This window comes from Idiotropiscis lumnitzeri, chromosome 13 (assembly GCF_059441095.1).
Source record: "Idiotropiscis lumnitzeri isolate Australia: NSW breed Sydney's pygmy pipehorse chromosome 13, RoL_Ilum_1.0, whole genome shotgun sequence".
Taxonomy (NCBI): Eukaryota; Metazoa; Chordata; class Actinopteri; order Syngnathiformes; family Syngnathidae; genus Idiotropiscis; species Idiotropiscis lumnitzeri.
In genome coordinates this window covers 11,392,224-11,420,093 of record NC_142403.1, presented here as the reverse complement: position 1 = coordinate 11,420,093, position 27,870 = coordinate 11,392,224, and the positions used below count along the sequence as shown (strand labels likewise).

Genomic DNA, 27,870 nt, shown 5'->3' with positions numbered 1-27,870 from the left:
GGGAGCATTGTCACGTCCAAACAACAGCGAGCCTTTTCCACCTCGGTTGAACAGTCAAGGATTGAGTATTTCGCCTTATTGGAAGCATAGGGCTGTGAAAAAAAAAGCCTCAGAGATGTCCTCTTGAGTCACCCAACCTTGACTTGAACCCGGATTCTCTTTTTTTTTCTAGTTAAAAGTTAATTAAAAGAATGAAAGATGGTTGTTAAGGAGAGACGTATTTTTTTTAATACTGAACAGGAGGAGAAGTTGACTGGAAGTTCCCTCTCTATTCTATTTCTCCAAAATGGATGCATAATTTTCATAATTTGGTTTCATTTTTTTCGCATTTACCCTCTGCGGTCCATCATAACCTCGCTTCTTTTAAATGAGGTTTCGTGCCTTTCAATGTGTCTGAAGGGAAAGAAAAAAAAAAAAAAAACAAGCACAAGGACAAATTAAAAAAGTGCACATCCTTCCTCGGCTTTTAGTCCCATTTCCAAACAGGACCAGACAAGATGTGGCGGAGACAGATGAAGGAAGCCAGACCCGCCAGCGTATCCGATTGATATAATCTTGGAGTATTCGGAGCTTTTAATCTCAGGTCCCACCTCCAAATTGGGCAGAGTTCAACTCGGCAAAAACAATTCTGTGTTGCTTCTTGTTAGACTTCCACTCTGACAGGACGACAATAAAAAAACTAAACCAACTTATTTCATTTTTGGGGAATAAACCCACTGACCGTACGATATATGATGCATGATTTGTTGCTTACTTGGCTTCATTATGACACATTTGCTCAAGAACCACCTCGAAAAATATGTTAGAAAAGTTCCAAAAGTACGAGTGCGTTCATTTGGAGCCGCAATCACGCCGGAAAAACATTTTCACTTTGCACGAGAGTGCCACACATCAACGAGGATTTTCAATTTGAGTTGACTCCGTTGGTCATATATTAAATCAAATTCATTATTTTGAACGTGTGGACCGCCATTCATGAATGGATTTCAGGGTTTTTCTTAAACTAATACCACAAAAAAACCAATATTTTTTCCCATTTTATAGAGCATAATGTAAGCATTCACAGGACAGGGAGGGGCATGTAACTGAAGCCTTGGATTGACTTAATAAGTGGTTGGCCTTCCTGTGGCAGAAATAACCTGAACCTAAGTTTCCTGCTCATGCAGATCAGACGGGCACAAACATCAGGAGGAATTTTGGACCATTCCTCGTTGCGAAACGATTGTAGTCCAGCAGGAATCCTGGAATATCTGGTGTGAATAGCTCATATCAGTTTATATTTCATACAGAATAGTGCAAAGTTGGGCACTTGACCCTTTTTTGACGGTCAGTCCCCCGGCCTCCAGCCGCGATCTGGCTAGTCTTCTCGCCTCGACCTACTGGGCTTATTCCCTCGAAGGACTGCCCAGCTCTGGAGTAGAGATGGTGGTCTATGGCTACAATGGACAAATGACCGGGAAATGGCATTGCAAGAATTTTAATCTTGTGAAATCTAGATTGGCTCTTTTTCTAGCAAGTAAAAATGTCATTTCATTCGTTTTGGTTTGGTGCAATGCAGGATGGGTAGACATACATGCACCAAGTGCAAAATCAGTTGTTAAGACAATTCTTTTTTTTTTTCTAAGCTATAAATGCCCGACCTATAAAAAGGCTAATTTAAGAAGTAATGGCTGTGTTCAGGAGGCAAGGTGACTCGGTCCACGCTGGATGTCTCGCATGGATGCCGCGATAGACGAGGCCAGAGGGGGCTGGCGGCAGGGCGTGACAGTAATCAGAGCCGAATGCCCTGTCACATGCAGCAAAAAGATCCGTCCAGTCAGTTCGGCTCGATAAACACCTCTCTTCAAACGAAAGCATATGGCGCAACGTAAACCGCCGTCTGCTTCCAATTAAAAATCTTCGTCATCCTCATCAGCAAATCTCGTCCAAGTCCTCCAACTCGCGTCGTCCTGTGGGATGTTAACAGGTTTTAACTCACATGTGGCCACTTTGTACAAACGGGGAACGCGATGGGAATGCATATCTGTATCATGTGTGTGTGTGTGTGTGTACTAAAATAAAGTGGACCTCACAATTGGCAAAGACGGGTGTGCGTGTGTGTGTGTGTGTGTAATTCAAACATTCCCACACACTGCAAAGCCCCACTAATGTTCTGATCTAATTGGCAAGAATTGCTCCACATGGAACTGATTAATTCCAGACTGATGGCTCATTAGCGAGATAATCGACATGTGGGCCCCCCTAAGATGCACCCCTCCCCCTCCTTCAATAATGCTTAACTTTTCTTTTTCATCTGGCCCTTTAGTCGCCAAGCACACATACCGTACACTTTTAATGTTTCTTTCTTGCTAATAGAGTGATTTCCAGGAAATAGCCACAACCACACGCGCTTTACTTGAACTCTTGGCCCACTGACTTCCACCTGTCAAAATGTTCCAAAAGAGAGCCATCTCCTTTTTTTGGAAGGCCCCTTCGATGCTGGCAGTTGGTCGAGACCCGAGGCAACCTTTTGCTACAGCCAAGTCATAAAGCACTTCCTCCCCACCCACCACGGAGGGCACAGGGCATCCGTCCGCCTCAGTGCTGCTCTTTTCACTTGTCCTGTGTCCTACAGTGGCATGGCTGGAAACATTTTTAATTTTCTATTTTTGAGCTGAGGTTTCACACAGTGCTCTTTTCTAATTGAAGTGTGAGGTCTGTTGAATCTCTGATGCTATCACAGTTTTTTTTTTTTTTGTTCACTCCAAACAACAACAACAAGACTTGTAACTTGTAATCATAACCAGCAGAGGGCGGAGTCATTACGCACTTTTGACGTACGCAACGCACTTCTTGCTAAACACTTCTATTTGAAAGTGTAAGCTGCATGTAAAATTTGAATTGCATCGCGTCATCCTGAGCGACTGTGGAAACGTATTTCATATTCAAAGGTCTTGTAAAGAGACTTCAGACATGTGTTTCTAAATACATGATACATGTCTGAAGACACCGCGACGCAGTCGGGCCTCTCACATGAGTCTGCAATAAAAACTTAATTCGCAAAAGCAGTTATGCTGCAGAATTGACACGTGCAGTTTGCTGGCTAGACAAACCGACACCCTGAAAATAAATCTGAGTCGGCTGGCATGGCGTCTTTAGAGTGCCTTGTCGTTGGAATGGAAAAGCCCCTTGATAACCGGTCGGAGATATTCCGGCCACAGGAGGCTTTCAGCAGTATTTTGGCAGCTCAAAGTGATAAAATTGACCATTATTAAAGGATTTCATGTAATGCTTCAGTTGTACTTAAAAAAAAACAACAACAGCAAAAATAGAGCTCCAAGAGCAATCATAAGCTTATCATTATAATCTAAAAACAAGAAAGACGTGATGGATAACTCTTTTTAAATGTTTTTTTTTGTTTTAATGGCACTATCGAACTTGACTACGTACAAGCAGTGAATTGATTAAATTGCGCATATTGTATTGCAGACCAACGTGTGGGCACGTGTTTCTCTGCACTGGCGAACGGCAGATGTGCGGCTGAACTGTCCGGCCAGTACACCAAGATGCAATGTTGCTGTGACACCGGCCGCTGCTGGGCTTTGGGACAGATTCCCGAGATGTGCCCTGTGAGGGGCTCTGGTGAGTGCAAACGCAAATGTTCTGCTTTTACAAACACTAAACATGAACCAAAGCTAAAATGATACTCAGTAGAGCGCCAAGATCACCATCTTTGGTGGAGTTTTTGCAATGATAAATGATGCCCGAAACAGATCTGCACGAAAAGGCGATTGTGTTTGTTTTTTTAAACAACAACACCTCATAGTGGGAATTGTGGCTGAGGAAGGAAACAAATGCAACAAAAAAAAACAAACTATCAACTGTCTGTGACCCTCTATTATTTCCCTTCTCCCTTCTTTTTCTCATAGACGAGTTCCGTCGTTTATGTATCGTGGGCGTTCCTCAGGGACACTACCCCAATGGATACTTCCCGAACAACAACGGCTACGGACCCAAATTTCCCAGTATTCCCAATGGGAATGGCGGAGGCGCTTTCGGAGGCAACGGCGGAAGCTTTGGCGGCAATGGTGGAAGTTTTGGCGGGAATGGAGGCAGCTTTGGTGGCAATGGAGGAAGCTTTGGAGGGAATGGAGGGGGACTTATGACCCATCACCAAATTGGTGAGTTGGACTGGTAACCAATCACAAGTTGATTGTGAATGGTTCTCTGTGACTTGATCCAGAATTGGACGACAGCATAACCTTTTGGAAAAATAGAACATATATATTATAATCTGTTTTGAAACATATAACTGAATTCATCCAGCTCAATCATCAAGGGTACATTCTCTTTGAGATATTCAAGTTGGCATATCATATATTTTGCTCTTTGTATTGAAAAGTATTGCTTGATTTTGACAATTAAATAAAAAAAATCTTCCATGTTTTTTTTTAATTCATATGATAATTTCAATTACAGTAACCAGATTGGAAGTTACCGGTTTGCAAATCAGTGCGAATGTTCATGCTAGCCACGTTAGCTCAGATGCTAACTAGCCAAGAGCAAACAAAGAGTGCGGCTTTTGTTTATAGTCTTTTTCTTGTATACGAATATCCACATGGCATTGGTCCTAGCGACAAGCTCCATTACAGCTGAAACATTGGCAAAATATAAACATGATGAAATATGAAATGATCTTCGATCTAACCACGGTCGGAGCAATTAGCATGATAACGTCATTTCTGTTGAGTCTTGTAGCTCCCTTTGTTTTCTCTTCCCCTTTGGCCCAAAAAAGTTTCAGTAACCGAATTTTGTTTTCTGAGACAACATTGACGCTCAATTACTGATATTTGAAAGATGTCTATAACAAAATCTCTTACAGTTTCAAGGAAGACGTAAACAAAATCAAGTGGGAGTCTTTTTTACCACATTCACATTTTGTCGCAATTTTCTTTTATGCATTGTTTATTTAAAATATGATATTGACAGAGAATGCCATCCTATTCTGGAAGGAGCCATGTACTTCTCAGCTCTTAATTTCCCTTCTTCTGTTTCATGTCTGCTCAGGCACAGTGACTGTGAATGACACCATCGACATCTGCAAGCACTTCACCAATCTGTGTCTGAATGGCCGCTGCATTCCCACACCCACGAGCTATCGCTGCGAGTGCAATATGGGCTACAAGCAGGATGTACGCGGGGAATGCATTGGTGAGTAACATGCCCACACGGCATCATTTAGCCCCCTTTAGCCTCCCCCCAAGGCATCGTCTTCCAACCACGGCAATGTACCGCCACCTTCTGTCAGCCTCGGTAACTCAACATGACTTACGTGACGCTTACCTGCAGCAACTCGAAACAATTTTACTTTATCTTTGGATTGCAGATGTTGATGAATGTGTGAGTAATCCGTGCATCAACGGCGACTGCGTCAACACTCCGGGGTCGTATCACTGCAAGTGTCACGAGGGCTACCAGGGAACGCCCACCAAGCAAGCTTGTATCGGTATGTCCGGGCAAAAGAACCGGAATCCAACTGTGAGAATATGTTCATGTTTCAATTTGTGCCGTGTAGATATTGACGAGTGTATCGTCAATGGGGTGATGTGTCGCAATGGCCGCTGCGTCAACACTGAGGGAAGCTTCCAGTGTATCTGCAATGCTGGCTTTGAACTCACACCTGATGGCAAGAACTGCATTGGTAAGGAGACCGACTGCTTCTTTGAATGGTTGTGTTTGCTCTCAACCTTCAACTTTGACCTTTGTGCTTCCAGATCACGATGAATGTGCCACCACCAACATGTGTCTGAACGGCATGTGCATCAATGAGGACGGCAGCTTCAAATGTATCTGCAAGCCCGGCTTTGCCCTTGCACCAAATGGACGCTACTGCACTGGTATGTAACAAGTTGAGTCCTTTAATCCATGACGAGACCATGATTGATGCATTAAGTCCAGAAAGAAAAATGCAGACTGTTACAAATTTACTGCCCAGAGTTGAAAAAGAAGTCAAACAAAACAAAAAAAAAAGGAAGGGACAAGAAATTTGTGACACCAACATCATCTGGAGCAGTTCAGAAAAATTTATCTCATAAAATGACATGACATCATACTCAACAGGGACGCGGATTATTAAATTTAGTGTACGTATATACAGCGAAAGCTCGGTTTACGTGATTAATGCATTCCAAGAGGTTTGACTATAATATAATTGGAGAAAAAAATATATTTCCCATAGGAAATAATGTAAATCCAATAATTCTTTTCCTAACAACCATAAATATTAAAATTTATTTTTTTGATGGAAAATAATACATTCAACATACAGAAAACAAAGTGAAATAAATGTAAACGACAACTCAAATGAACGTTAAGATTACCTTGACAAAAACATGCGATTGATGTTGCTTCTCTCCGACAGACATCGACGAATGTCTGACACCTGGAATTTGCATGAACGGCCGTTGCATCAACTCGGAGGGCTCCTTCCGCTGCGAGTGCCCGCCGGGCCTGGCCATCGACGTGGACGGGAGAGTGTGCGTGGACACGCACATGAGGACCACCTGTTACGGCGCCATCAAGATGGGCACGTGCTCGCGGCCCTTCCCAGGCGCCGTGACCAAGTCCGAGTGCTGTTGCGCCAATGCCGAACATGGATTTGGAGAACCCTGCCACCCTTGTCCGTCGCGCAACTCCGGTACAACTCTGATTGGCTTTTTTTCACTTTTCTCCGTTGTCCAAACACGGTGTCAACTTCAACTGTGTGTGTGATCTTGCAGCTGAGTTTCAGGCTGTGTGCAGCAGTGGCATCGGCATCACAGCTGACGGGAGAGGTCAGTATCAGGTCTGCAGTGTTGCTAAAAAACACTTTGCCAAGTCAGTAACTGTAAAACTATTTTGATCGACTTGATCGCAGACATCAATGAGTGCGCCCTGGACCCGGATATTTGTCAGAACGGCATTTGTGAGAATCTAAGAGGAAGCTACCGCTGCATCTGTAACATCGGCTATGAGTCAGACACCAGTGGCAAAAATTGCGTTGGTGAGTCTTTTTTTTTTTGTTCTTTTTTAATACTGTTTATGAAATGCTCCATCCATTTGCCACATTCATCTTCAAATGAGATTTTCGACTCAAATCATTTTTTAGAGGTGTCAGTGGGGAGACCCAGAATAATCAGGGCGCTTCTGTTTTCGACAGTCGAAATAGCAGTGCACAAACAAAAAGTTTTTGATTCACCTACTGGACACTTTATTAGGTACACAAACACATTGTAACTGCTTGGGTCCAATCCATGTCATGTCACAAATATTCTGACTTTACGAAATGGTCATATTCAGTTTCATTATATCAACAATATTTTTTTTATTATTGCCATTTTGTTTTCATCTAAAACAATTTAGCATCTCAATTATTGCTTTGAATCTCAAAACATGAATGTTTTTTTTTTTCAGACATCAATGAGTGTCTGGTCAACCGCCAGCTTTGTGATAATGGCCTGTGCAGAAACACTCCTGGCTCGTATACATGTTCCTGTCCAAAGGGTTTTGTCTTCAAGCCAGAATCAGAGACATGTGAAGGTGAACACAAAAACACACACACGCACACGCACCCACCCCCCCCCCCCACCCACACACACATCCGGGATCCCCTCTGTTCTTGATAAAAGTTCATAATCTAGTTTGCACTGTAAATCAGTCCCATCTCCATCACTGACTGAGGTGTGCGTCTTTGTGTTTCTGTTCCAGATATCAACGAATGCGAGTCCAGTCCGTGCGTCAATGGCGTGTGTCGCAACGTGATCGGGTCCTTCAACTGCGAGTGCACCCATGGCAGCAAGCTGGACTCAACAAATACCATCTGTGTGGGTAAGGCAACGATGACGCAAACTACCGCCAAGTGGTCCTCCACTTGGCAAACTTTCATGGTCAAGGGTGACTTTTTATTTTTAAAATGAATAGATAGACAAATAAAAAGCCCACAATCAATTTCGTTTTTTCTTATGTATGGTGAAATATTTAACAACCTACCCATGTCAGGCTTGCCTTTTATTTGAAAAATGACGTTATACTTTACAGGCATGCATGAATAAAGCAATATTGCGTATATCCATACGTGGAATATATTTGGAAAGGAAATTTCCAAAAACGAAGAAATTAGTGTCAAAACAAAAGCTGAATTTTGGGGCCGTCTTTTGTGCGGATGTAATTAATTATATTTAATTTTATTGTATTTGTATACATATTTGTCGTGTTAACTTTCCATTTCTGAATGAAGTGATTGAGGGGAGTTTTGAACAGGCACCCTAAAAATAATGTTGGCTCAAATTGACCCATGTATTAGTCCGATTTCTCCCATGTTTTTAGATTGTGAAAACATTGTGGGGAGGGAAATATTTTAAAATATCATATACATCTTTTAAAACGCTGTTATTGAACATGAACTTTTCTTGAGTAAATTTCTATTTTATCCACTTTGGCCCGCGAAAGAGTTCAGTGACCTGGCAATCTATAATTGAGTCAGTATATTATTATTTACTTTTTTTTTTTTTTTTTACTCCTACTGAACGCCCTTCGAGTCTGTAAGCTGATTTATTGGACGTGTATTTACATTCCTGGCCACTGTGGGACATTATAAAGTCAGACAAAGCTACAAGTTGACATGTGCGATATTTTCTCGGCTATCAATAGTCTTTACTTGTTTGGAAGTTTGTTACTTTTGGAATATTGCTTGCTGTTTCTGGAAGTGGAAAATATAATTAGTCACGCAATAAATACAAAACTTTTGCATGAGCTGCCACTGTCGGAGAGCTAAAAAAAATGCTGCTGCCTTTGGCTTCCTACTGTATCTGCTTTTAATTTGAGGGATCATCACTCACCCGTAAAAATGAAGTGGAAAGAAAATTGTGTTTTGCTTTTTGGGTGGTCCTGTGAGGAAAATGCAACTAAGTTACTGCACTCGCTCTTCAACTGTGATGTCACTATCTATCTATCTATCTATCAGATAGCTAGCTAGCTATCTGGTGAGCTAATTATTTATCTATCAAACAGTATCAGTATCTATCAGTCTATCAATGATATCGGTCTGCCTCCCTGCCTGTCCGTCAAGTTCTCAAATCCAGAGTTCAAATGTAGAGTTTGTCCACAGAAATGACGCATTTGTTTCTGAGGGATGCTAACATGTCAAAATGCTAAAATAAAACAAACCAAACAAAACAAAAAAAAAGCAAGCTAGAAATCTTCAGATCTTGCATGACTATATTGTTGAATTTCTGTGAGCAGTAAACAAGAGGTATGTGGTGTTATTTAGGCGTCAGAATGAATACATTTGGACAAGTTTCGAGGAAATGTTGGCACTTCATGTGTTCTGCTTTGCCCCCACAGATAGCATGAAGAGTACGTGTTGGCTGACCATCCAGGACAGCCGCTGCGAGGTGAACATCAACGGGGCCACGCTCAAGTCCGAGTGCTGCTCGACATTGGGAGCGGCCTGGGGAAGCCCTTGTGAACGTTGCGAGATTGGTTAGTCAATACATTCTTTGCGCAAGCCAATCTCAAGTGGATAGTTACAAAGATGTAGAGTGTTGCAAAGATGCAAATGTGTGATTTGTATCTTCACTACATTGTTATTAGACACCGCCTGTTCACGAGGATTCGCTCGCATGAAGGGCCTTGTCTGTGAAGGTAAGAACAACGGAGCGCACAGTCAATAGATGCTCAGTTGACCTCTTTGCCCTAAAAGATGATCTCATTGTTGTTTCCTATAGACATTAATGAGTGTGAAGTGTTCCCTGGAGTGTGTACAAATGGCCGCTGTGTGAACACGCAGGGCTCTTTCCGCTGCGAATGTGCCGAGGGCCTCACTTTGGACAGCACGGGGCGTACGTGTGTGGGTAAGAGGATGACACTGATGATGACACAGGATGAGAGACGTAGCACTCCAAAAATGAAAAATAAAAATCCTAACGTAACGACGACCACCTCTTTCAAATGTTGCAAGATATGCGCAGCGAGCAGTGCTACATGAAGTGGCACGAGGACGAGTGCGGCGAGCCTCTGCCTGGCCGCTACCGAGTGGACATGTGTTGCTGCTCCGTGGGCGCCGCCTGGGGGGTCGACTGCGAGGAGTGCCCCAAAGCCAGCTCTCCCGAGTACAGGGCCATCTGTCCAAGAGGACCTGGTTTTGCGAACAGGGACATCCTGACTGGCAGGCCCTTCTACAAAGGTACTTTCACACATCACCCTTCAGTGAAGTCCGCCTTTGTCCGAATGAAATAAACCCCCCTCATAATAGCATCGTTTATGACAAGACGGTTGGAGAAATAATAACTGACACACACCTATCCATTACTGGGTGTTGGACTACCTACCTTCTCTTGAAAGGTCCATCTTGAAAATGGCCTTGCAAGTATATCTGCAATCAAATCCACACCTTTCCCTCCTTCGGCCATTGTGGTTTAAAAAAAACAAGAATATATTTTCGATTTTCCAACAGTCGCCAGTTACGACTTTCTGGTGTCTTATTAGCGCTGCCCCCTCTTAAGTGAGTATCCAGTGACAAGACGCGTTCATCACTTTCAATGTAAGGCCTGTAAGAAGTCATCTACTCGTGATCTGATTGGCTATCACAACTGTCTATCAACTCTAACAGCCCCTTCACTCACACAGAATAGACTCCCGCATGGTTGTATCTGATGGCTCGGACGAATAGTGCGTGCTGCTGGTTTTATGAAATCTGCCCGGCAACACAAGCTAGCTGAATTCTGATTGGATTAAAAACTCTCACCTAAAAATCTAACACTAGTATATAAATGACATCAATGTAATATATATATATATCACCGCCGGTGATAATTTGTTCTCACTTCCTAAGGAGAGCTACTGAGATTTAAGGGCTTCTATTTGGGACCCCGAATATATGTAAACGTTCACTAGGATACAGTTGCTTGCCAATATTTCGGCCATGTTGAGGCCCCCCGAAAGGCGTTGAAGGACGATAATAATAAACAAAACCATTCGAAGAAAGCCTTCGCAATGCCTGGTTCTCGGAAAGTAATTGTTTTTTTTATGGAGATGTTTAAAAAGGTTTCATGTGCAAGAATGTTTTATCCTCATTTATTACAGCTTGTTATATTGTATACTAAAATGCTGTTTCTGTGTCTGCATGTTTTCCACAGATGTGAACGAGTGCAAGGTCTTTAACGGTTTGTGTACGCATGGAACATGCCGGAACACCATTGGAAGTTTCAAGTGTCGCTGCAACAGCGGCTTTGCTCTGACAGCCGAGGAGAGGAACTGTACAGGTACATAAAAACAAAAGAAGAAACGCATTATCGCAAAGATACAAATTATTCAGCTCCTTTTAATCTTAGACATCGACGAGTGTCGCATCTCCCCGGACCTGTGTGGTCACGGTACATGCGTCAACACTCCTGGCAGCTTTGAGTGTGAATGCTTTGAAGGCTATGAAAGCGGCTTCATGATGATGAAGAACTGCATGGGTGAGTCACACGCGAACAATGCCGTCTCTCAGCTGCTTCTGATGAAGAAACTGATGTCGACATTTTAATTGATCTGGTCCTTTGTCCCTCTCGTCGTCTCGACGGCTGGCAGACATCGACGAGTGCGAGCGCAACCCCCTGCTGTGTCGCGGCGGGACTTGTCTCAACACTGAAGGCAGTTATGAGTGCGAATGCCCCCCAGGACACACGCTCAGCCCTGATGGATCGGCTTGTGAAGGTACGACACATGTCGTGCATACTTGGCCAGGAGCGCCGCCGCTGATTTGCTGCCCTATGAAAGAAAAAAAACGCACGTTGGGGGTGTCTACGCGGAAAATGTTTTTTCATCTGGACTCTGTTGGCCATGGACACTTATCTTGGCATCACTTTTCCGCACTTACTTTTCCTGCTTGTCGTTCCACCAACCCAATTTGATGAAACCCAAATCAAGAGCTACGGCGGAGTGACTATTTTACAAATTGTTATTCAGTGGAGCCTCGACCCTCACTTAAAGGACAATGTCACAAAAGAGATTTTACAATGTTCTTTCTTGGCCTCTTTGTGTAAATGAGTTGAAGTTCTTACGGTAAGCGTATAATAAAAAACACACACAAGAACAAAGACAGAAACTTGAAAACATCGCCGACCTTGACTGGTCTAATAAAGCTCGATTTTGATTGACGATGTTTGTAATTTCAATGGCGTCATAACAAAGGTTTTCAGCCAATTGCATTTTGTTTTCACTCCCAACTTGCCATTGTGTTGAACTGGTGAAACTAAAAACATAATAATGTCATCGTTTGATTTCTGATATTACGTTACCTTTAATATCCAGATGGACAAATGAGACACAGTGTGTGTGTCAAACAATGTGAGCATAATTCATATACTAGATTTAAACATCCATCTTTTAGATCTTGCCTGAGACGATTTCTTCCACCTCTTTTTACCGTCGCTATCGCAACCAATTATAGAATCCATCATTCTATACAAAAACAAAAAAGAAGAGAATGCAATTTTGCCAAATTCAGTCAATCACGTGAATCAGTTAAAAATTAATGTATATCGAAAAACATGATAAAAATGATCTCCACCATGCTGACTATTAATTGTCGTAATGTGTGCATATCGCGACACATATCGCATTTTGCTCGTCGAAATTGACTGGAACATATTTTGCTCTGAGCAACCAATCAGAACACGGAAACATGCGGATGTCATTGAGGGCACGTCAAACAACTTGTGAGGTCTGATCACTTTGCTAATATTGTTACATGGGCCAGCAGTGCAGATTCTGAAGGCCCCGGGCAGATGACATTGACGTGGAAGTATAACATCCACGTACTGGAATCTGGAGGAATGCGACGAAATAAAGAGATTTGACAGTGCACAAAAAGAATTTGATGAATTTAGGTTGTACGTGTTGCTCGGAGCTTCGAATAGACGCTTTCGGCTCACCGTTGAAAGAATCGCAGGCTTTCGTTCTTCTGAATCTTATTTGAAAACTGCCATCATCAAGCCGTTATTTCAGCCCGGTAAAGTATTTTTTTTTTTTTCAATTTGTCTAACCAGATGTGAATGAGTGCCAGCTGAGCGACAATTTGTGTAAGAACGGCCAGTGCGTCAACATGCCGGGAACATACCAGTGCTCTTGTGACACCGGCTACCAGGCCACACCAGACAGACAGGGCTGCGTTGGTGAGTGCACACGAGTCGCCCACAATTTTCTTCAACATGACCTGAGCGTATCCAATCTGTTACTCAGATATTGACGAGTGCACCATCATGAACGGAGGTTGCGAGACCCACTGCACCAACTCGGAGGGCAGCTACGAGTGCAGCTGCAGTGAAGGCTACGCGCTCATGCCCGACCTCAGGACATGTTCAGGTAAACCTCGTTGCACTTTTTTCTCACGTTTTCAGCCGCCAATTGAAGCTTTAAAAGCATTTTCCCTTTCGATTAGACATTGATGAGTGTGAGGAGACGCCGGACATCTGCGACGGGGGCCAGTGTACAAACATTCCGGGCGAATACCGCTGCCTGTGCTATGACGGTTTTATGGCTTCCATGGACATGAGGACCTGCATCGGTGAGAAGGACAAAAAAATAACATTTGGAATCTTTCTCAGGATTGTGATTCCATTTAAGTCATCCCTTCCTTTTCCTTGTGTTCGTTTATACGCGCGCAGATGTGAACGAGTGTGATTTGAACCCAAACATCTGTCTCCATGGCGACTGTGAGAACACCAAAGGCTCCTTCATCTGTCACTGTCAGCTTGGTTACTTTGTCAAGAAGGGATCGACTGGATGCACAGGTGAGCACGTAAAGACTCACACACACATACAAATACGAAAACATATAAGTCGAGGACTCAAATGCTGGTTCATATACGGGAAAGCGTATCACAGCAATGCGCTGATTGTCCAGCATGTCCTTTATGAGCTGTGAACAACGCAGCTGATGACGCGAGAGCATTCAGATTACAAGTTTAGTTCTTTCAATCTTCTGGTGATGCCACTTCTAGATTTCGAGTGATTTTCGTTCCGTATATCGTAAATAATGATACACTGATGCACGATCAACCAAAGAATTAAACAATCAACTCCATTGAGAAGAATTGTTTTTGTCAGTTATCTCAACATTGTCATCATCATAATTTAAATGCCAATGAATATTGACAATGAGACTATTCTTGAATTTATTTTCAGATATTGACGAGTGTGAGATCGGCGCTCATAACTGCGACATGCACGCCGCATGCATCAACGTTCCCGGAAGCTTCAAGTGTCGCTGTCGTGATGGCTGGATAGGAGACGGCATCAAGTGCATCGGTGAGTACCTTTTGCCCATTTCACTTTTCGATATGATTGGACCACGTTCGACTGTGAATGTTCCTTTCTGCGTGCAGATCAGGACGAGTGCGCCGCCGAGGACCACAACTGCAACCTGAACGCCGACTGCGTCAATACGCCAGGATCCTACAGGTGCACATGCAAGGAGGGCTTCAATGGGGACGGATTTTCCTGTTCTGGTAAGAAGTTGTTTTTTTTTTTTTTTTAACTTCCCACAAGAAATTATGATTCACATCAAAGCAGAGCTGTTATGACCGACGGCTCACTGCCCTCTCATGCCTCAGACATGGACGAGTGTGCAGACAATGTCAACCTTTGTGAGAACGGCCAGTGCCTGAACGCACCGGGAGGCTACCGTTGCGAGTGTGAGATGGGCTTCACCCCGACAGAGGACAGCAAGGCCTGTCAAGGTGCGCATGTCAGCCCCTTCTGTACACTTTATTTGCCGTGGAATACATCTTTCAAATTTGCCCTCACAGATATCGATGAGTGTAATTTCCAGAACATCTGCGTGTTTGGAACGTGCCAGAACCTTCCGGGGATGTTCCGCTGTGTCTGTGATGATGGCTACGAGCTGGATCGGAGCGGAGGGAACTGCACAGGTTAGCGTCGTGGAAGCACCAGTGGACAAAATGTTTCTGTTTTTGTCCGATTTTTTTCTGAGGTTTTTTTGTGCCGCTGTCCGCTCCAGACATCAATGAGTGTGCCGACCCAGTCAACTGCATCAACGGGCTGTGTGTGAACACACCGGGAAGTTACCTGTGCAACTGCCCGGCCGACTTTGAGCTCAACCCCACTGGTGTCGGTTGTGTCGGTGAGGACGCCTGGCTTTATTTATATAGTCATAAAAAGATACATGTCAGTGCTCATTTTATATATTAAGTCAATAAAAAGTATTATTCTTCAATATACAAAGAGTAAAATAATGAATCTTTTTTTTTCCATTTTTTTATGATTATAGCACCAAAACGACATTTGAATGTTGCAACAGAAACAATCAAAATGAGAATGTTTTTTACCCTGCAGGTTATATTAGGTCGTGATTATCCTTCTGCATCACTTTTTTAATTTTCCATTTCGAGGAATTGTTCTAATTTCTTGAAATGCACCAGAATTTAGCTTATTTTATACTATCTGTATATTTTATACAGTAGCTTCAGTCCGACAAGATGTGAGAAGTATTCTTGGATTTTCATTGATAAGACAGACCCGAAGCTCTTTTGAGCTGCTCTTCCATTTTTTTATTTATTAATTAAGTCTATCCATATACCGTGCATGAATAAATGATCACTCACGTTTTTTAACTTTGGCTAAGATTTTTTTTTTTTAACCTAATCTATTTTTCATGCTCTGTCTGCCTCAGATACTCGTGTGGGAAACTGCTTCCTGGACATCCTCGCCCGAGGCGATGGTGGAATCTCCTGCAGCGCTGAGATCGGCGTGGGCGTGACCAGAGCTTCGTGTTGCTGCTCGTTGGCTGGAGCCTGGGGCAACCCTTGCGAACTGTGCCCTGCCCCCAACTCCAGTATGAAGCACCTCCTCATTGGCTATTTTGTTTTTTAGATGTCATCATTCGTTGGCTGGCCACTTTTGTTTGCAACTGCCCAATCTGGGCAGTTTCTCATATTTTGCTTCCCTTATTTTGTATACTTGAGACAAAATCTTAAATGTAGTATTATTATCTATGAACTTGTTTTAGACTTGATGCAAGGGTTTTCTTGTACCTAAAGTGGCTCGTGACATCTTCGGATTTAGCTGCGGTAAAGCCGAACAAAATGCACTTATCTGTGCGTAACAAGCTTTATTTTTATTCACCAGCCGAATATCGCACTCTTTGTCCCGGAGGCGAAGGTTTCCGACCCAACCCCATTACGGTCATCCTAGAAGGTAAACCATTCACAGCTTTCTGTCTTTCTTTGCTCAGCATGGATGGCCAAGACAATCTTTGATTGATTCTTTAGATATTGATGAGTGCCAGGAGCTTCCCGGCCTCTGCCAGGGTGGAAACTGCATCAACACCTTTGGTAGCTTCCAGTGTGAGTGCCCAGCAGGTTATTATCTCAACGAGGAGACTCGCATCTGTGAGGGTAAGACGATTCCCAACCAACGGCGACCTCAATCACGTTGTTATTGTTTCTCATTTCAACTTCGACGCACCGCTTTTCCTATCTTGTAGACATTGACGAATGCACCACTCACATCGGCATCTGCGGACCTGGTACCTGCTACAATACTTTGGGCAACTACACATGCGTGTGTCCCCCCGAGTACATGCAGGTCAACGGAGGAAACAACTGCATGGGTTAGTGACATCACATGCCACATCTGTTGACAGAATTCTGGCGCTCATTCTGTTCTGTTCGTGAAATTCAGACATGAGGAAAAGCGTGTGTTACCGCAACTTCAACGATACGTGCGAGAACGAGCTGTCCTTCAACATGACCAAGAAGATGTGTTGCTGTGCCTACAACGTAGGCAAGGCCTGGAACAAGCCGTGCGAGGCCTGCCCAACACCTGCTACCTGTGAGAAAACAAACAAACAAAAAAAAAAAAACGGCTCTCGAAGAAACAAGCGTGATGCATTTCTTTCAATGTTGTGCCCGTCCTTTTGTGTTTCAGCTGAGTATCAATTACTCTGCGGTAACCAGGCCCCCGGCTTCATCATTGACATCCATACTGGCAAGCCAGTTGGTAAGGTCATCACTGTGCACGGCACAAAAAAAGCTGCACTTGCCTTTGTCCTCATTAACAAAGAATAAAAAAAAAAAAAACTCTGAATCGTACGAGAATGAAGACGTATCACTTTTTGATAAAAAGTTGTTATGATTAAGTTATTACAAGAATAAAGTCTTTTTTGTCCGAAGAAATACGATTTTAACAGCTTGGACATATCCAGTAATGCATTATATAAGCCAAACAAAACGACGGAGATTCGTAATTACCAATATTCATTTCGATCAGAATATTAACAATTGATATGGATGATAATCTGATGTTTAGGTGCCAAAACAACACCTAATAAGTGATTCTTTTATAAAACTGGACAAAAAAATCTCTACAGCAGCTATTCCTCTGATACCATTGCAGTACTTGCCCGTGTAAAGAGAGACTTTTTTTTTTCGCATGTTATGACTCCTCTTGGAGTACATAAAATAAATTTCCCACATTAAAAAAAAAAAAAAGCGCGACTTCATTCTCATAACACACTTTCATCTAATAATAAGAAGCACCTTTTTTATTTTGAAAATATGTAATTCTGGTTGAAATATTCAACTTCTCAGAAGATTACAGCATCAAAGTTGTGTAAATGCATTTTTTTTTTCAGTGGGGACCTAATATTGTACTTGGTAAAATCAAGATGTGTTTTAAAAAAAACAAAACAAAACTGTTCTTGGTTGGGAAATTACCCGTAAACGTATTTGTCGCCTATGGTTTCAAAGTCGTTGCCATCTATCCATATGTTGATCCTGCTGCTGTCATTCCGTGCAGATATTGATGAGTGCAGGGAGATTCCCGGCATCTGTGCCAACGGCGTTTGCATCAACCAGATCGGGAGCTTCCGCTGCGAATGTCCGATGGGCTTCAGCTATAACAACATTCTGCTGATTTGTGAAGGTAAGCCTCATCAAATAACAGACTGTCCACAAAGCAAGATGACGTTGACGCCGCATTTGCTTCCTACTCAGATATTGACGAGTGCAACAGCGGGGACAACCTTTGCCAGCGTAACGCTAAGTGCATCAACATTCCCGGCAGTTATCGCTGCGAGTGTTCGCCGGGCTTCAAACTTTCGCCAAGTGGCGCCTGCGTGGGTGAGTGCATTATTAGATTCATTAACTATCATTGCAAATCTGTTTTACACACTTCTTTCATCCCCAAATTATTTAAATATTGTCTGAGAAAGTGGTTGTGAATGCTGCTGATGACTTCAGCGAGCCTCTTCATAGTCGCAACATGCTACTCGTCAATTCACATACGTGTTTTTTTTTGTTTTTTTTTTTAACTATAAACTAAAAAACTCCCCTAGTCACAGAATCGATATGTATTTTTCAGCTACATTCGTGCCCTAAAACACTACATGATGGCGCCAAATTCATGCTTACCGGGAAAAGTTGGTATCAAGGAAGTATGTTGATTGATGTCTCAATCTGTTTTAAGATTTTTGTATTTCGGGAAGAAGCGAGCATCAACCCGTCAGTGTATGCTCATTTGCTGGAGTCACAGGCGAAACACAGTACGAAAAGGATCGGACTACACAGCTAGCTCCTGGGTTGTTGGCACGATTGAAGGAGAGTCTTTGACCCCATGTTGTACACATACTTCCAATAATCCTTTTTTTCCCCCCAAAAGTAAATTGTTTCAGGCTCATGTTGTAAGATAAATTTGAATTGATATTTCAATCTAGATTGTTTAAGCAATTAATACACGATAGGCAATTGTCAATATTTTGGGGAAGTCAGTTACTCTGAGTTTGTTCGCAGCAGTGCTCGGTCCCGGTCCCCTGCCCGTAGTGGAGATTTATTTACGGATAGCTCTGGTTCATGTGCCAAAGTCTTGGTATGACTTTGAAGTCATCTGAAAGGATACCTAATACGTTCATATTTTTGCCGTGACATCCTACAAATGTCAGTGTTTCTTGTGTTGTTGCCTTTGACGTCTCTACCATGCTCGTCTCTCAGCATTCCCTCTTCCTCTCCTTGGTTGTGTCAGACCGCAACGAGTGCCAAGAGATTCCGAACGTGTGCAGCCATGGAGAGTGCATCGATACCCAAGGCAGCTACCGGTGCCTCTGCCACAACGGCTTCAAGGCCACCGCAGACCAGACAATGTGCATGGGTGAGAGGGATGATCCGCGACTGTGACCTTTTTGTGTTCCTTTGCTCAGTTGAACTCGAACATTTGATGTATTTGTAGACATTGACGAGTGCGACCGACAGCCGTGTGGCAACGGGACGTGCAAAAACACGGTGGGGTCCTACAACTGCCTGTGCTTCCCCGGCTTCGAGCTCACCCACAACAATGACTGCATGGGTATGGAATGGACCACTCGTTACAAGACATAATAATAATAATAATAATAACAATAATAATTTCACTTTTGGATCGGATGTGGTCCCAACTCATGGTGACCACGGGATCAGATCGAACAAAGTAAATAACTACAGAAATGCGGCAGTAGCTCTACGGCATTCGCTTTTTTTAATTTATTCATTTATTTATTTTTAGTATTGCACAACAGTCAACTGCTCTAACCTTCTCCTTAGCTTTAGTGCATTTATTGATTATATATTCATTTATTAATCTGTGGATTAATCGGTTATTGGGATGCTAAATATCGGAATGGACATCGGCCTGAAAATATTTGCTTTTTGTCAGGCCCCAATACGGAAAAGTCTAACCTTAAATGTTCACCTGGCAGACATCGACGAGTGCAGCGCCCTGCAGGGTCAAGTGTGCCGGAATGGGCAGTGCATCAACGGAATGGGTTCCTTCCAATGTCTCTGCCACGAAGGTTATGAGAATACACCCGATGGCAAAAACTGCGTTGGTAAGTGCCATGAGTGAGTTAAATACAAGTTGATGTCATATTTAAACATGTAATGTCCCCCCGACAGATATCAACGAGTGCGTGAGTCTGCCTGGCACGTGTTCCCCGGGAACTTGTCAGAATTTGGATGGATCCTTCCGATGTATTTGTCCTCCGGGCTATGAGGTGCAGAATGACCAGTGCATTGGTAAGACGCACCCTTGGACACTTTGCAACAAGCACAAAAATCGTCATCTTCAAGTTGTCATGTGCTGGCGCATTCCCAGATATCAACGAGTGTGAGGTGGAACCAAACCTTTGCCAGTTTGGCACCTGCACCAACACGCCCGGCAGCTTCCAGTGCACCTGCCAACCGGGATTCGTGCTCTCGGACAATAAGCGGCGCTGCTATGGTGAGACAAACTCGTCGGTGGCTGACTTTTGGGCTCAAGGGTCGCATAAGATTTTCGAAATAGACAGACGGGCCTGGAAATAAAAGTTGAATGCCATTGCCAAATGCGTACAATTTGCATCGCAATCCGTTCATTCTCGTCTCTTTGACGACAGACACCCGAGAGAGTTTCTGTTTCACCAAATTCGAGGTCGGAAAGTGTTCCGTCCCAAAAGCTTTCAACACCACCAAAGCAAAGTGCTGCTGCAGCAAGATGCCCGGAGAGGGTTGGGGACTTCCTTGCGAGTTGTGTCCCAGAGAGACGGAAGGTGTGTAACGCAGCTGCACACAGTCACACACTTGACGAAAGATTTTGCATGTGACAAGGTTCTGATGGTCTCTACTGAAATTAAAGGATTTGAATTGAAGAAACACGTGAAGAGAATTAATGAACGTCTGCTTATTATGGCCTCTGTCAACTAATGATCTTTTCCATGTTTTGCAGCTGCTTTTAACACTTTATGTCCGTACGGCCACGGAGCGCTGCCCGGACCTGGTGATGCTCGTGAGGGTGCGTGCTCATTAATCAAGTCAATATGATGGAATCATAATGACGTGCGTGGTCAACTTATATGTCATTTTTTTTCTCGTGCAGATATGAATGAGTGTCTGGATAATCCGGGCATCTGCCAGAACGGCATCTGCATCAACACAGACGGCTCGTTCCGCTGTGAATGCCCCTTTGGGTACAACCTGGACTACACTGGAGTTAATTGTATCGGTATGTTACTTCAAATTTGGATGGGAGGTTTTTGGAATTTTTTGTTTATTGCCTTCAGGAACGAAAATCTGCCACGTTCGTAAATATTTTTATTTAAAAATGATATACGAAATATGCAATATTGCAACTGAGTAATTATTGTTTTATGTTTATTATTTTTTTTTTAACTTTATGACTTTCAATTTATTATTATATATTGCATTTTGGCTGTGATGTGGTCCATGTACGTATAATATTCATTCGACTCGCCATCATATGCATTTGATAGGAATCCATTTTACTAAAGAAGGTGTTATCTGCCCTCTCTTTAAGTAACCATCTTTGTTGTCGTGCGCAGACGCGGATGAATGCTCCATCGGAAACCCGTGCGGAAATGGAACGTGCACCAATGTGGTGGGAGGCTTTGAATGTTCTTGCCAAGAGGGTTTCGAACCCGGGCCCATGATGACGTGTGAAGGTCAGCCATCGTCATCTTCATCATGATCATCATGACGATTCTCACGACACTCACATGGATTTTGTACGTTGTCCTTTCCTGTCCGCAGACATCAATGAGTGCTCCAAGAATCCTCTCCTGTGTGCCTTCCGTTGTGTGAACACCTTCGGCTCCTACGAGTGCATGTGTCCGACCGGCTACGTGCTCCGAGACGACCAGCGCATGTGTCGAGGTACAATGAAAGCAAATTAAGAAAGAACATTGGACTGTCCGGCGAGCGTTGACCTTTTTGGCCTTTTGTCATTAGACCAGGATGAGTGCTCAGAGGGTTTGGATGATTGCGAGTCCAAGGGCATGACGTGTAAGAACCTGATCGGGACCTTCATGTGTATTTGCCCACCTGGCATGCAGCGCCGGCCTGATGGAGACGGATGTATGGGTGAGAAAAAAATGTTCCTGCTTCAAATAATTTGTACAGCAAGCCATGTGGACAGCGAGAACAGGAATGAACGAGTATAGAAAAGAGATTTATTTCGGTAGCTACATTTAAAATGAGATTCGTAGAAAAAGTCATTAAAAAAAAATCACGTTTACTTTTTCCTTCTGTGTGTTTGCAGACTTGAATGAATGCAGAGCCAAGCCTGGCATTTGTAAGAACGGACGCTGCGTCAACACGGTGGGAAGTTACCGCTGCGAGTGCAACGATGGCTTCGAGCCCAGCTCCACTGGAACGGAATGTATCGGTGAGACGCCGATTCCTGCCTCGGACACAGCGTGAAGGACAAGTCGTCGTGATTCAAAGCCACAAAAAGCATGAGTCATTCGTTTCTTCTTCTTTCTCCTCCAGACAACCGCAAGGGCTTCTGTTACATGGAGGTGCTGCAGACGATGTGTCAGCAGTCGTCCAGCAACAGGAACAGCGTGACCAAGTCCGAGTGCTGCTGCAACACGGGTCGTGGTTGGGGCTCGCAGTGTGAGCTGTGCCCGCTGCCGGGCACCGTCCACTACAAGAAGATGTGCCCGCTTGGGCCCGGCTACACCACAGATGGCAGAGGCGAGTAGCTGAGCGTTGCATAGTCGAGCATCCGTACTGTTTGTGGGCCATTATTCCAAAATCTACGACATTGCTCAACATGACGCCTCCAGTGAAGCGTGGTCGCGCTCATGCACTTGAAGCATTTTTTTTTTCTGCATCCAGATATCAACGAGTGTCAGGTGATGCCAGATCTGTGTCGCAACGGTCAGTGCATCAACACGATCGGATCCTTCCGCTGCCACTGTAACGTTGGTTACAAGAGCGACTTTACAGCTACCTCATGTGAAGGTAAGGCTGACCGCCCCTCGGGATTGATGTTCTTTTCAGCCTTGTTTTGGCAACGCTAACAGCACCCCTCGCTTTCTATTCCGCATCCGGGTTTGATGCGGTGACAGACATGGATGAGTGCTCACTGTCTCCCAAGCCGTGCAACTTTCTGTGCAAAAACACGGAGGGCAGCTACCTCTGCTCCTGCCCGAGAGGATACAGCCTGCAGCCTGATGGCAAGACCTGCAAAGGTGCGTAGACTCCAGTGTGGCATTTGTGCTCACCTTCTTATTGTTGGGGTTACCTCAAAAAATCTCTGTTGTGCTCTTGCTTCCGTGTAGCAACGAGATTTTCTTTGGAATGTTCATGCTATGAAAGTTCACTTTAAGATTTGGACAGCATACAAACCTTGTAGAGAGGATAAAAAAAATCATCACTGAGACGATAAAGTAAAAAAAAAATATTTTTAATAAATTGAAGTCAAATTTCCCACTTTGACGCAAATTCAGCATTATTTTAGTAGAAGGTTGAAGAAAACTCGATGAAACATTTCAGTTTGTCTTTTTCACAAACTCCTCATCACAACGTAGGTCTGGATATTGTATCCAGTCAGAAAAAAAATAAGAATATATTTTTTTATTTTTTTTCTATTCTATTTCTATTTTTTTTTTTCGTATTTTCCATTTGTGACACAAATGAGGTGGCGGGAAATTATTTTTTTCAAATCCCTCTGAATGCACGTTTATATTTATGCTCATAAAAATATGACTTTATCGTCCTACAAAATAAAATCACATCATATTAAAAAGTCAAATTCATCAAAATATTGTCACTTACTTTTCATAGTAATAGTCGTAGAACAGTCACAAAAATCTTTTTTATTTATATTTATTTATATTTATTTATTAAAAAAATTTGAGTCATATTACAACATTAGTACCATAATATGACACCTTTATTCCTATTAAAAAATGTTTTTAATAATAATGCAACTTTTGTCCTATAATAGTATTCCTACATTTACATAATGAATCAAATTTTAGTAATGTTACAACATTATTAATGCAATATTCGACTTTTCTCCAGTTAGGCCCAATTTTTGTGGAAAATGTCAAGAAGACATTTCACTTCCATATGATGGAGGTGACAAGTGCTAGAAATCAGCGCAGGTCTGCTCAAATTTCTCTTCTTCTCTCCTGCAAAGATGTGGACGAATGTTCCAGCAAGCAACACAACTGCCAATTTCTTTGCGTCAACACCATCGGTGGCTTCACTTGCAAGTGTCCCCCCGGCTTCTCTCAGCATCAAACAGCCTGCATTGGTGAGCGCAATATGGCGCCCGCTTACTGTCAATCACCCTTGCGTGCATTGAATGAAATCTTTTTTTTCCCCCAGACAACAACGAGTGCGTGGGTCAGAACAGCGTGTGCGGTTCTCAGGCTTCGTGCGTCAACACTCCGGGTAGCTTCAACTGTGAGTGCTCTAAAGGCTTCTCTTTGGACACCACAGGCCTGGAATGTGAGGGTGAGTGAGCCGCAAGTCGGACGTCGGTTTTGTGTGGACGTGATCGAACGTGCTTTGATGTTTGGATGTCACAACACCAAATATTGTCGCGTTGCTCAGATGTGGACGAATGCAGCAGCAACCACCGCTGTCAGCATGGCTGTCAGAACATGATGGGAGGTTTCCGCTGCGGCTGCCCTCAAGGCTACGTGCAGCACTACCAGTGGAACCAGTGTGTCGGTCAGTCTCGTTATTGTACACGGAACACGTAATAACAGATATTTTTCTTGATTCCTCATACCTTGCATTCCTTTTCTGAGCAGATGAGAACGAGTGCCAGTCGGGCTCGATGTGCGGCTCGGCTTCCTGCTACAACACGCTGGGCAGCTACAAGTGCGTGTGCCCCTCCGGCTTCGACTTTGAGGCGTCTGCCGGCGGCTGCCAGGATGTTAACGAGTGCTCCATGGGAGGCAACCCGTGCATGTACGGCTGCTCCAACACGGACGGAGGATACCTTTGCGGCTGTCCTGGAGGCTTCTACAGGGCTGGACAAGGGTGAGCGACGGAGACAGTCGGCTTTCAGATGTCACACTCGTTCTCTTACAAATTGGCCTACTTGGAAAACGGGCGAAAATGAACCTCTGTATTTGTTTGGCCAGATCTGATGTGACTAAATATTCCCGTTTTATTTGTTTGATTGTGTGCTCTGCAGTCACTGCATATCAGGTTCAGGCTTCCCAGGCCACTTGGGCAGCGAAGGCGAGGATGACGACAGTTTGTCACCAGAGGCCTGCTACGAGTGTAAGATCAACGGAGGAGGAAAGAACGGACGGCACAAACGCAACGCAGATGAAAATGAGCTTGATCACGTAAGTCATCGAGCGTGACTATTGACTCATTTTCAATGTCTGTAAACGGAAGGTGCCAGGGTACAAATATGCTGACAATCCCATTGTAGGAGCCGGTGAGTCTGGCCAGCGTGGACACGGACGCCTCCATCCCCATGAACCTTTCTCTGGCCTCGCTGGCCAACAAGATACCTCTGTTGGAGCTGCTGCCCGCCCTGCAGCCGCTGGAGCACCACGTGCGCTACGTCATCACCCACGGCAACGCCAAGCAACACTTCCGCCTGCTGGAGCGCCGCGACGGAAAGAGCGTGCTGCGGCTGGGCAAGAGGCCGCCTCCCGCCGGCTCGTACCGGCTCGACATCGCCAGCCTGCCTCTGTTCGGGCCGCGGAGACGAAGCCAGCTGGACGAGCAGCACGACAAGGACTACCTACAAGGGGAAATCGGGGACGCCCTGCGCATCAAGCTTCTCGTCCACCTGCACTGAGCGCGCTCGCAAGCCCCGCCCCCCGGACTCACGCCCCTTCGAAGATCTGAAGCGCCCGTGTATCCAGCACAGGGTCAACCGAGGGCTCGGAAAGACTAAAGCGATCGGCCCAACTCTGCCACCACTTTGTTACTGTTCATGTTATGATGTGTTCATGTTCTGTGTGATTTAGATTCTCCTTTTGTTTTTGTTTTTTTACCTTGATTATACTTGTGTCCATCCTTCTCTTCCACAACACAGCGAGGTGCGTAGAGCCCCCCCACCATACAGACGCATCTCAATAAACGGGGATATTTTTGAAGCTTCATTTACTTCAGCTCATAACATTTGAAAAGTGAATCATGAAAAAAAAGCCAAAATTCCCAACAATATGAAACAGAAACAATCAAAATCATTTTTATTATAGTCATTTGCAAAGTCTTCACTTGAAAGTTATTTTAAAAGCTACAGTATGTAATATATGACGTTAATATTTGGAATTGAACGACAAAAAAAAATTAAATCTAGAAATGTTTCTACAATATTCCAATTTATTGAGGTGCAATTGTAAAAGACATAATGGCACACAAGTCCATGAAGCACTTTTGTAGGCAGGCAAGTCAAAAAGAAAAAAAAAAGGAAAAAAAAAAGCACAACACGTGAGGGGATTTATGACAAGGAAAAAAAAAAGTGCTGAGAGCTTCCATAAATGTCTTTCTGCGTCTGCTTTTCAAGCGTCATTCGGCGATGTCTGACTCGGAATGAGGCTTCTTCATGGCTCCTCATTTCAAACATTACATCTCACGTCAGCTGTCACGTGACGGGACACGCAACAGATGTGGAACGTTCGGTTACCTCAGTGTGATGCTGACATGCAAACTAAAGAGGGTGCTATCGTCATGAGCAGGGAACACCACGCTGAGCAGCTTTTTGCAACATCACCTCACTTTTTGTAGTCATCCCCCTTTTTGGGGATTTGAAGGTGCCTTGATTGTTAACCAAGGAGGGCTCAACTGATTTCCAAGTCACCGGATCAGAATTGTGATCTTAAAATGAGCTGTACCGTGTTTACACCTCAGCATCAAGAAAGCTGCAAATTCAAGTCTGGTGATGACAGTATCAGTGCAAGCACACAAAAAAAAAATCATCTGTCGGGTCCTACTCTTCATTCCTCATATTATTTTTTTCTCTCTAAGAGAAAAAATCAAAACAAAACAGGTGCTATAGATCATCCCGTCTGCTGTACAAAGAGAGCGCAGTCTTGAATCTGGATTGCAAAAGTGACATTTGTTAAATGTGCCAGGCTTTTTTTTTTATTGTGTTTATTTGTTTTGTCTCAGTGCTGAAAAAAACTAAACAAACAATATTATCGAATGTGCTTCTAGAAAGTGTGTTTAAATAAAAAGGTGATTTTTTTTTTTTTTTTAAATGTCAAGACAGCCAAAGTAAGCAGTAGATTGAAGGCCTCTCAATGCTCTTGACTGTCGTTGTCGTCATCGGGAGTGTCCTCATAAGTCAGCATAAGCGAAAGGGAGCTTCCATTTACTGTCTTCACAATGCTAAAAGCGTCAGCGCAAACTTGACCACCTCCAGCTCGGCTCATAATGGTGCTAAATGATGACAATTCTTCTTTTGAGCATTCAAGGTTGCCTCGGCCATGTTTAAGCGCACGTAATCATTTCGTGGCCATTCCTAACCTGGAAGTCTTTGTAACACGTATCTTTTGAGTGTCCCTCGTTTCTCTTACCCGCCAGTTTTCGTTTGTTTGTTTTTGGAGATTTCAGTGGCAAACTTGAATCGTGCCTTCAGCATCATCACCCACTTGCACTGAGTTCTGATATTTGCCAGCAAACCAACAACTTGGCTCGACGTTTCAGTCCTTTTCAAAGACAACGCTAACGTGACAATCATCCGTACACAGCACATTTATTAGTCAAAGAGCAATACATCGCATTGTTTTTAATATTCGGACCCTCATTTATGTGCAAAGACAAAAACCAAAATGTCATTGGCAGTCGGTAAGATATGAATGAGTTACATGATATTGTAAACTTTTGTCAAGTGACAATTTGCAATAAAGTATTGTGGGTTATATTTTTAAGTTTTGTTTCCTGGCTCTCTCTTCCCGCCTGTTGCAAACAAGTTCAAAGATTAATTTTTTTTCCCCTCTGCCACACCGTTCATAGATTTAACTTGAGTCAAAATTATCAATAAATGTGAATGGAAATGTTGACGGTTATCCAACAGTTGACTCGCAACCAGTCCAGGGTGTGCCCTGTCTCTCGC

General features: G+C 43.6%; 1 protein-coding gene across 1 annotated transcript in view; it reads left to right on the top strand.

Annotated features, from left to right (window-relative positions):
* The window catches only part of fbn3 (fibrillin 3), a 56,702-nt gene extending 29,017 nt beyond the window's left edge, over positions 1 to 27,685 (top strand). Inside the window, exons 10-65 of the mRNA XM_088312889.1 lie at positions 3,469 to 3,621; positions 3,909 to 4,160; positions 5,047 to 5,190; positions 5,366 to 5,485; positions 5,555 to 5,680; positions 5,754 to 5,876; positions 6,401 to 6,676; positions 6,759 to 6,812; positions 6,896 to 7,021; positions 7,432 to 7,557; positions 7,726 to 7,845; positions 9,361 to 9,498; positions 9,610 to 9,660; positions 9,744 to 9,869; positions 9,977 to 10,201; positions 11,154 to 11,279; positions 11,349 to 11,477; positions 11,590 to 11,715; positions 13,050 to 13,175; positions 13,243 to 13,365; positions 13,442 to 13,567; positions 13,668 to 13,793; positions 14,188 to 14,310; positions 14,388 to 14,510; positions 14,616 to 14,741; positions 14,811 to 14,933; positions 15,023 to 15,145; positions 15,695 to 15,856; positions 16,150 to 16,218; positions 16,293 to 16,418; positions 16,508 to 16,633; positions 16,705 to 16,854; positions 16,951 to 17,022; positions 17,821 to 17,946; positions 18,018 to 18,143; positions 19,042 to 19,167; positions 19,246 to 19,362; positions 19,751 to 19,879; positions 19,947 to 20,066; positions 20,146 to 20,271; positions 20,426 to 20,578; positions 20,755 to 20,820; positions 20,905 to 21,030; positions 21,368 to 21,487; positions 21,576 to 21,698; positions 21,774 to 21,905; positions 22,084 to 22,209; positions 22,314 to 22,520; positions 22,665 to 22,790; positions 22,898 to 23,020; positions 23,974 to 24,090; positions 24,165 to 24,293; positions 24,393 to 24,512; positions 24,596 to 24,827; positions 24,985 to 25,141; positions 25,231 to 27,685. Coding sequence (XP_088169015.1) covers positions 3,469 to 3,621; positions 3,909 to 4,160; positions 5,047 to 5,190; positions 5,366 to 5,485; positions 5,555 to 5,680; positions 5,754 to 5,876; positions 6,401 to 6,676; positions 6,759 to 6,812; positions 6,896 to 7,021; positions 7,432 to 7,557; positions 7,726 to 7,845; positions 9,361 to 9,498; positions 9,610 to 9,660; positions 9,744 to 9,869; positions 9,977 to 10,201; positions 11,154 to 11,279; positions 11,349 to 11,477; positions 11,590 to 11,715; positions 13,050 to 13,175; positions 13,243 to 13,365; positions 13,442 to 13,567; positions 13,668 to 13,793; positions 14,188 to 14,310; positions 14,388 to 14,510; positions 14,616 to 14,741; positions 14,811 to 14,933; positions 15,023 to 15,145; positions 15,695 to 15,856; positions 16,150 to 16,218; positions 16,293 to 16,418; positions 16,508 to 16,633; positions 16,705 to 16,854; positions 16,951 to 17,022; positions 17,821 to 17,946; positions 18,018 to 18,143; positions 19,042 to 19,167; positions 19,246 to 19,362; positions 19,751 to 19,879; positions 19,947 to 20,066; positions 20,146 to 20,271; positions 20,426 to 20,578; positions 20,755 to 20,820; positions 20,905 to 21,030; positions 21,368 to 21,487; positions 21,576 to 21,698; positions 21,774 to 21,905; positions 22,084 to 22,209; positions 22,314 to 22,520; positions 22,665 to 22,790; positions 22,898 to 23,020; positions 23,974 to 24,090; positions 24,165 to 24,293; positions 24,393 to 24,512; positions 24,596 to 24,827; positions 24,985 to 25,141; positions 25,231 to 25,605 — 7,667 coding nt within the window. The 3' untranslated portion in view covers positions 25,606 to 27,685. The remainder of the gene's footprint in view (positions 1 to 3,468; positions 3,622 to 3,908; positions 4,161 to 5,046; positions 5,191 to 5,365; positions 5,486 to 5,554; positions 5,681 to 5,753; positions 5,877 to 6,400; positions 6,677 to 6,758; positions 6,813 to 6,895; positions 7,022 to 7,431; positions 7,558 to 7,725; positions 7,846 to 9,360; positions 9,499 to 9,609; positions 9,661 to 9,743; positions 9,870 to 9,976; positions 10,202 to 11,153; positions 11,280 to 11,348; positions 11,478 to 11,589; positions 11,716 to 13,049; positions 13,176 to 13,242; positions 13,366 to 13,441; positions 13,568 to 13,667; positions 13,794 to 14,187; positions 14,311 to 14,387; positions 14,511 to 14,615; positions 14,742 to 14,810; positions 14,934 to 15,022; positions 15,146 to 15,694; positions 15,857 to 16,149; positions 16,219 to 16,292; positions 16,419 to 16,507; positions 16,634 to 16,704; positions 16,855 to 16,950; positions 17,023 to 17,820; positions 17,947 to 18,017; positions 18,144 to 19,041; positions 19,168 to 19,245; positions 19,363 to 19,750; positions 19,880 to 19,946; positions 20,067 to 20,145; positions 20,272 to 20,425; positions 20,579 to 20,754; positions 20,821 to 20,904; positions 21,031 to 21,367; positions 21,488 to 21,575; positions 21,699 to 21,773; positions 21,906 to 22,083; positions 22,210 to 22,313; positions 22,521 to 22,664; positions 22,791 to 22,897; positions 23,021 to 23,973; positions 24,091 to 24,164; positions 24,294 to 24,392; positions 24,513 to 24,595; positions 24,828 to 24,984; positions 25,142 to 25,230) is intronic.
* The last annotated feature ends 185 nt before the right edge of the window (positions 27,686 to 27,870 follow it).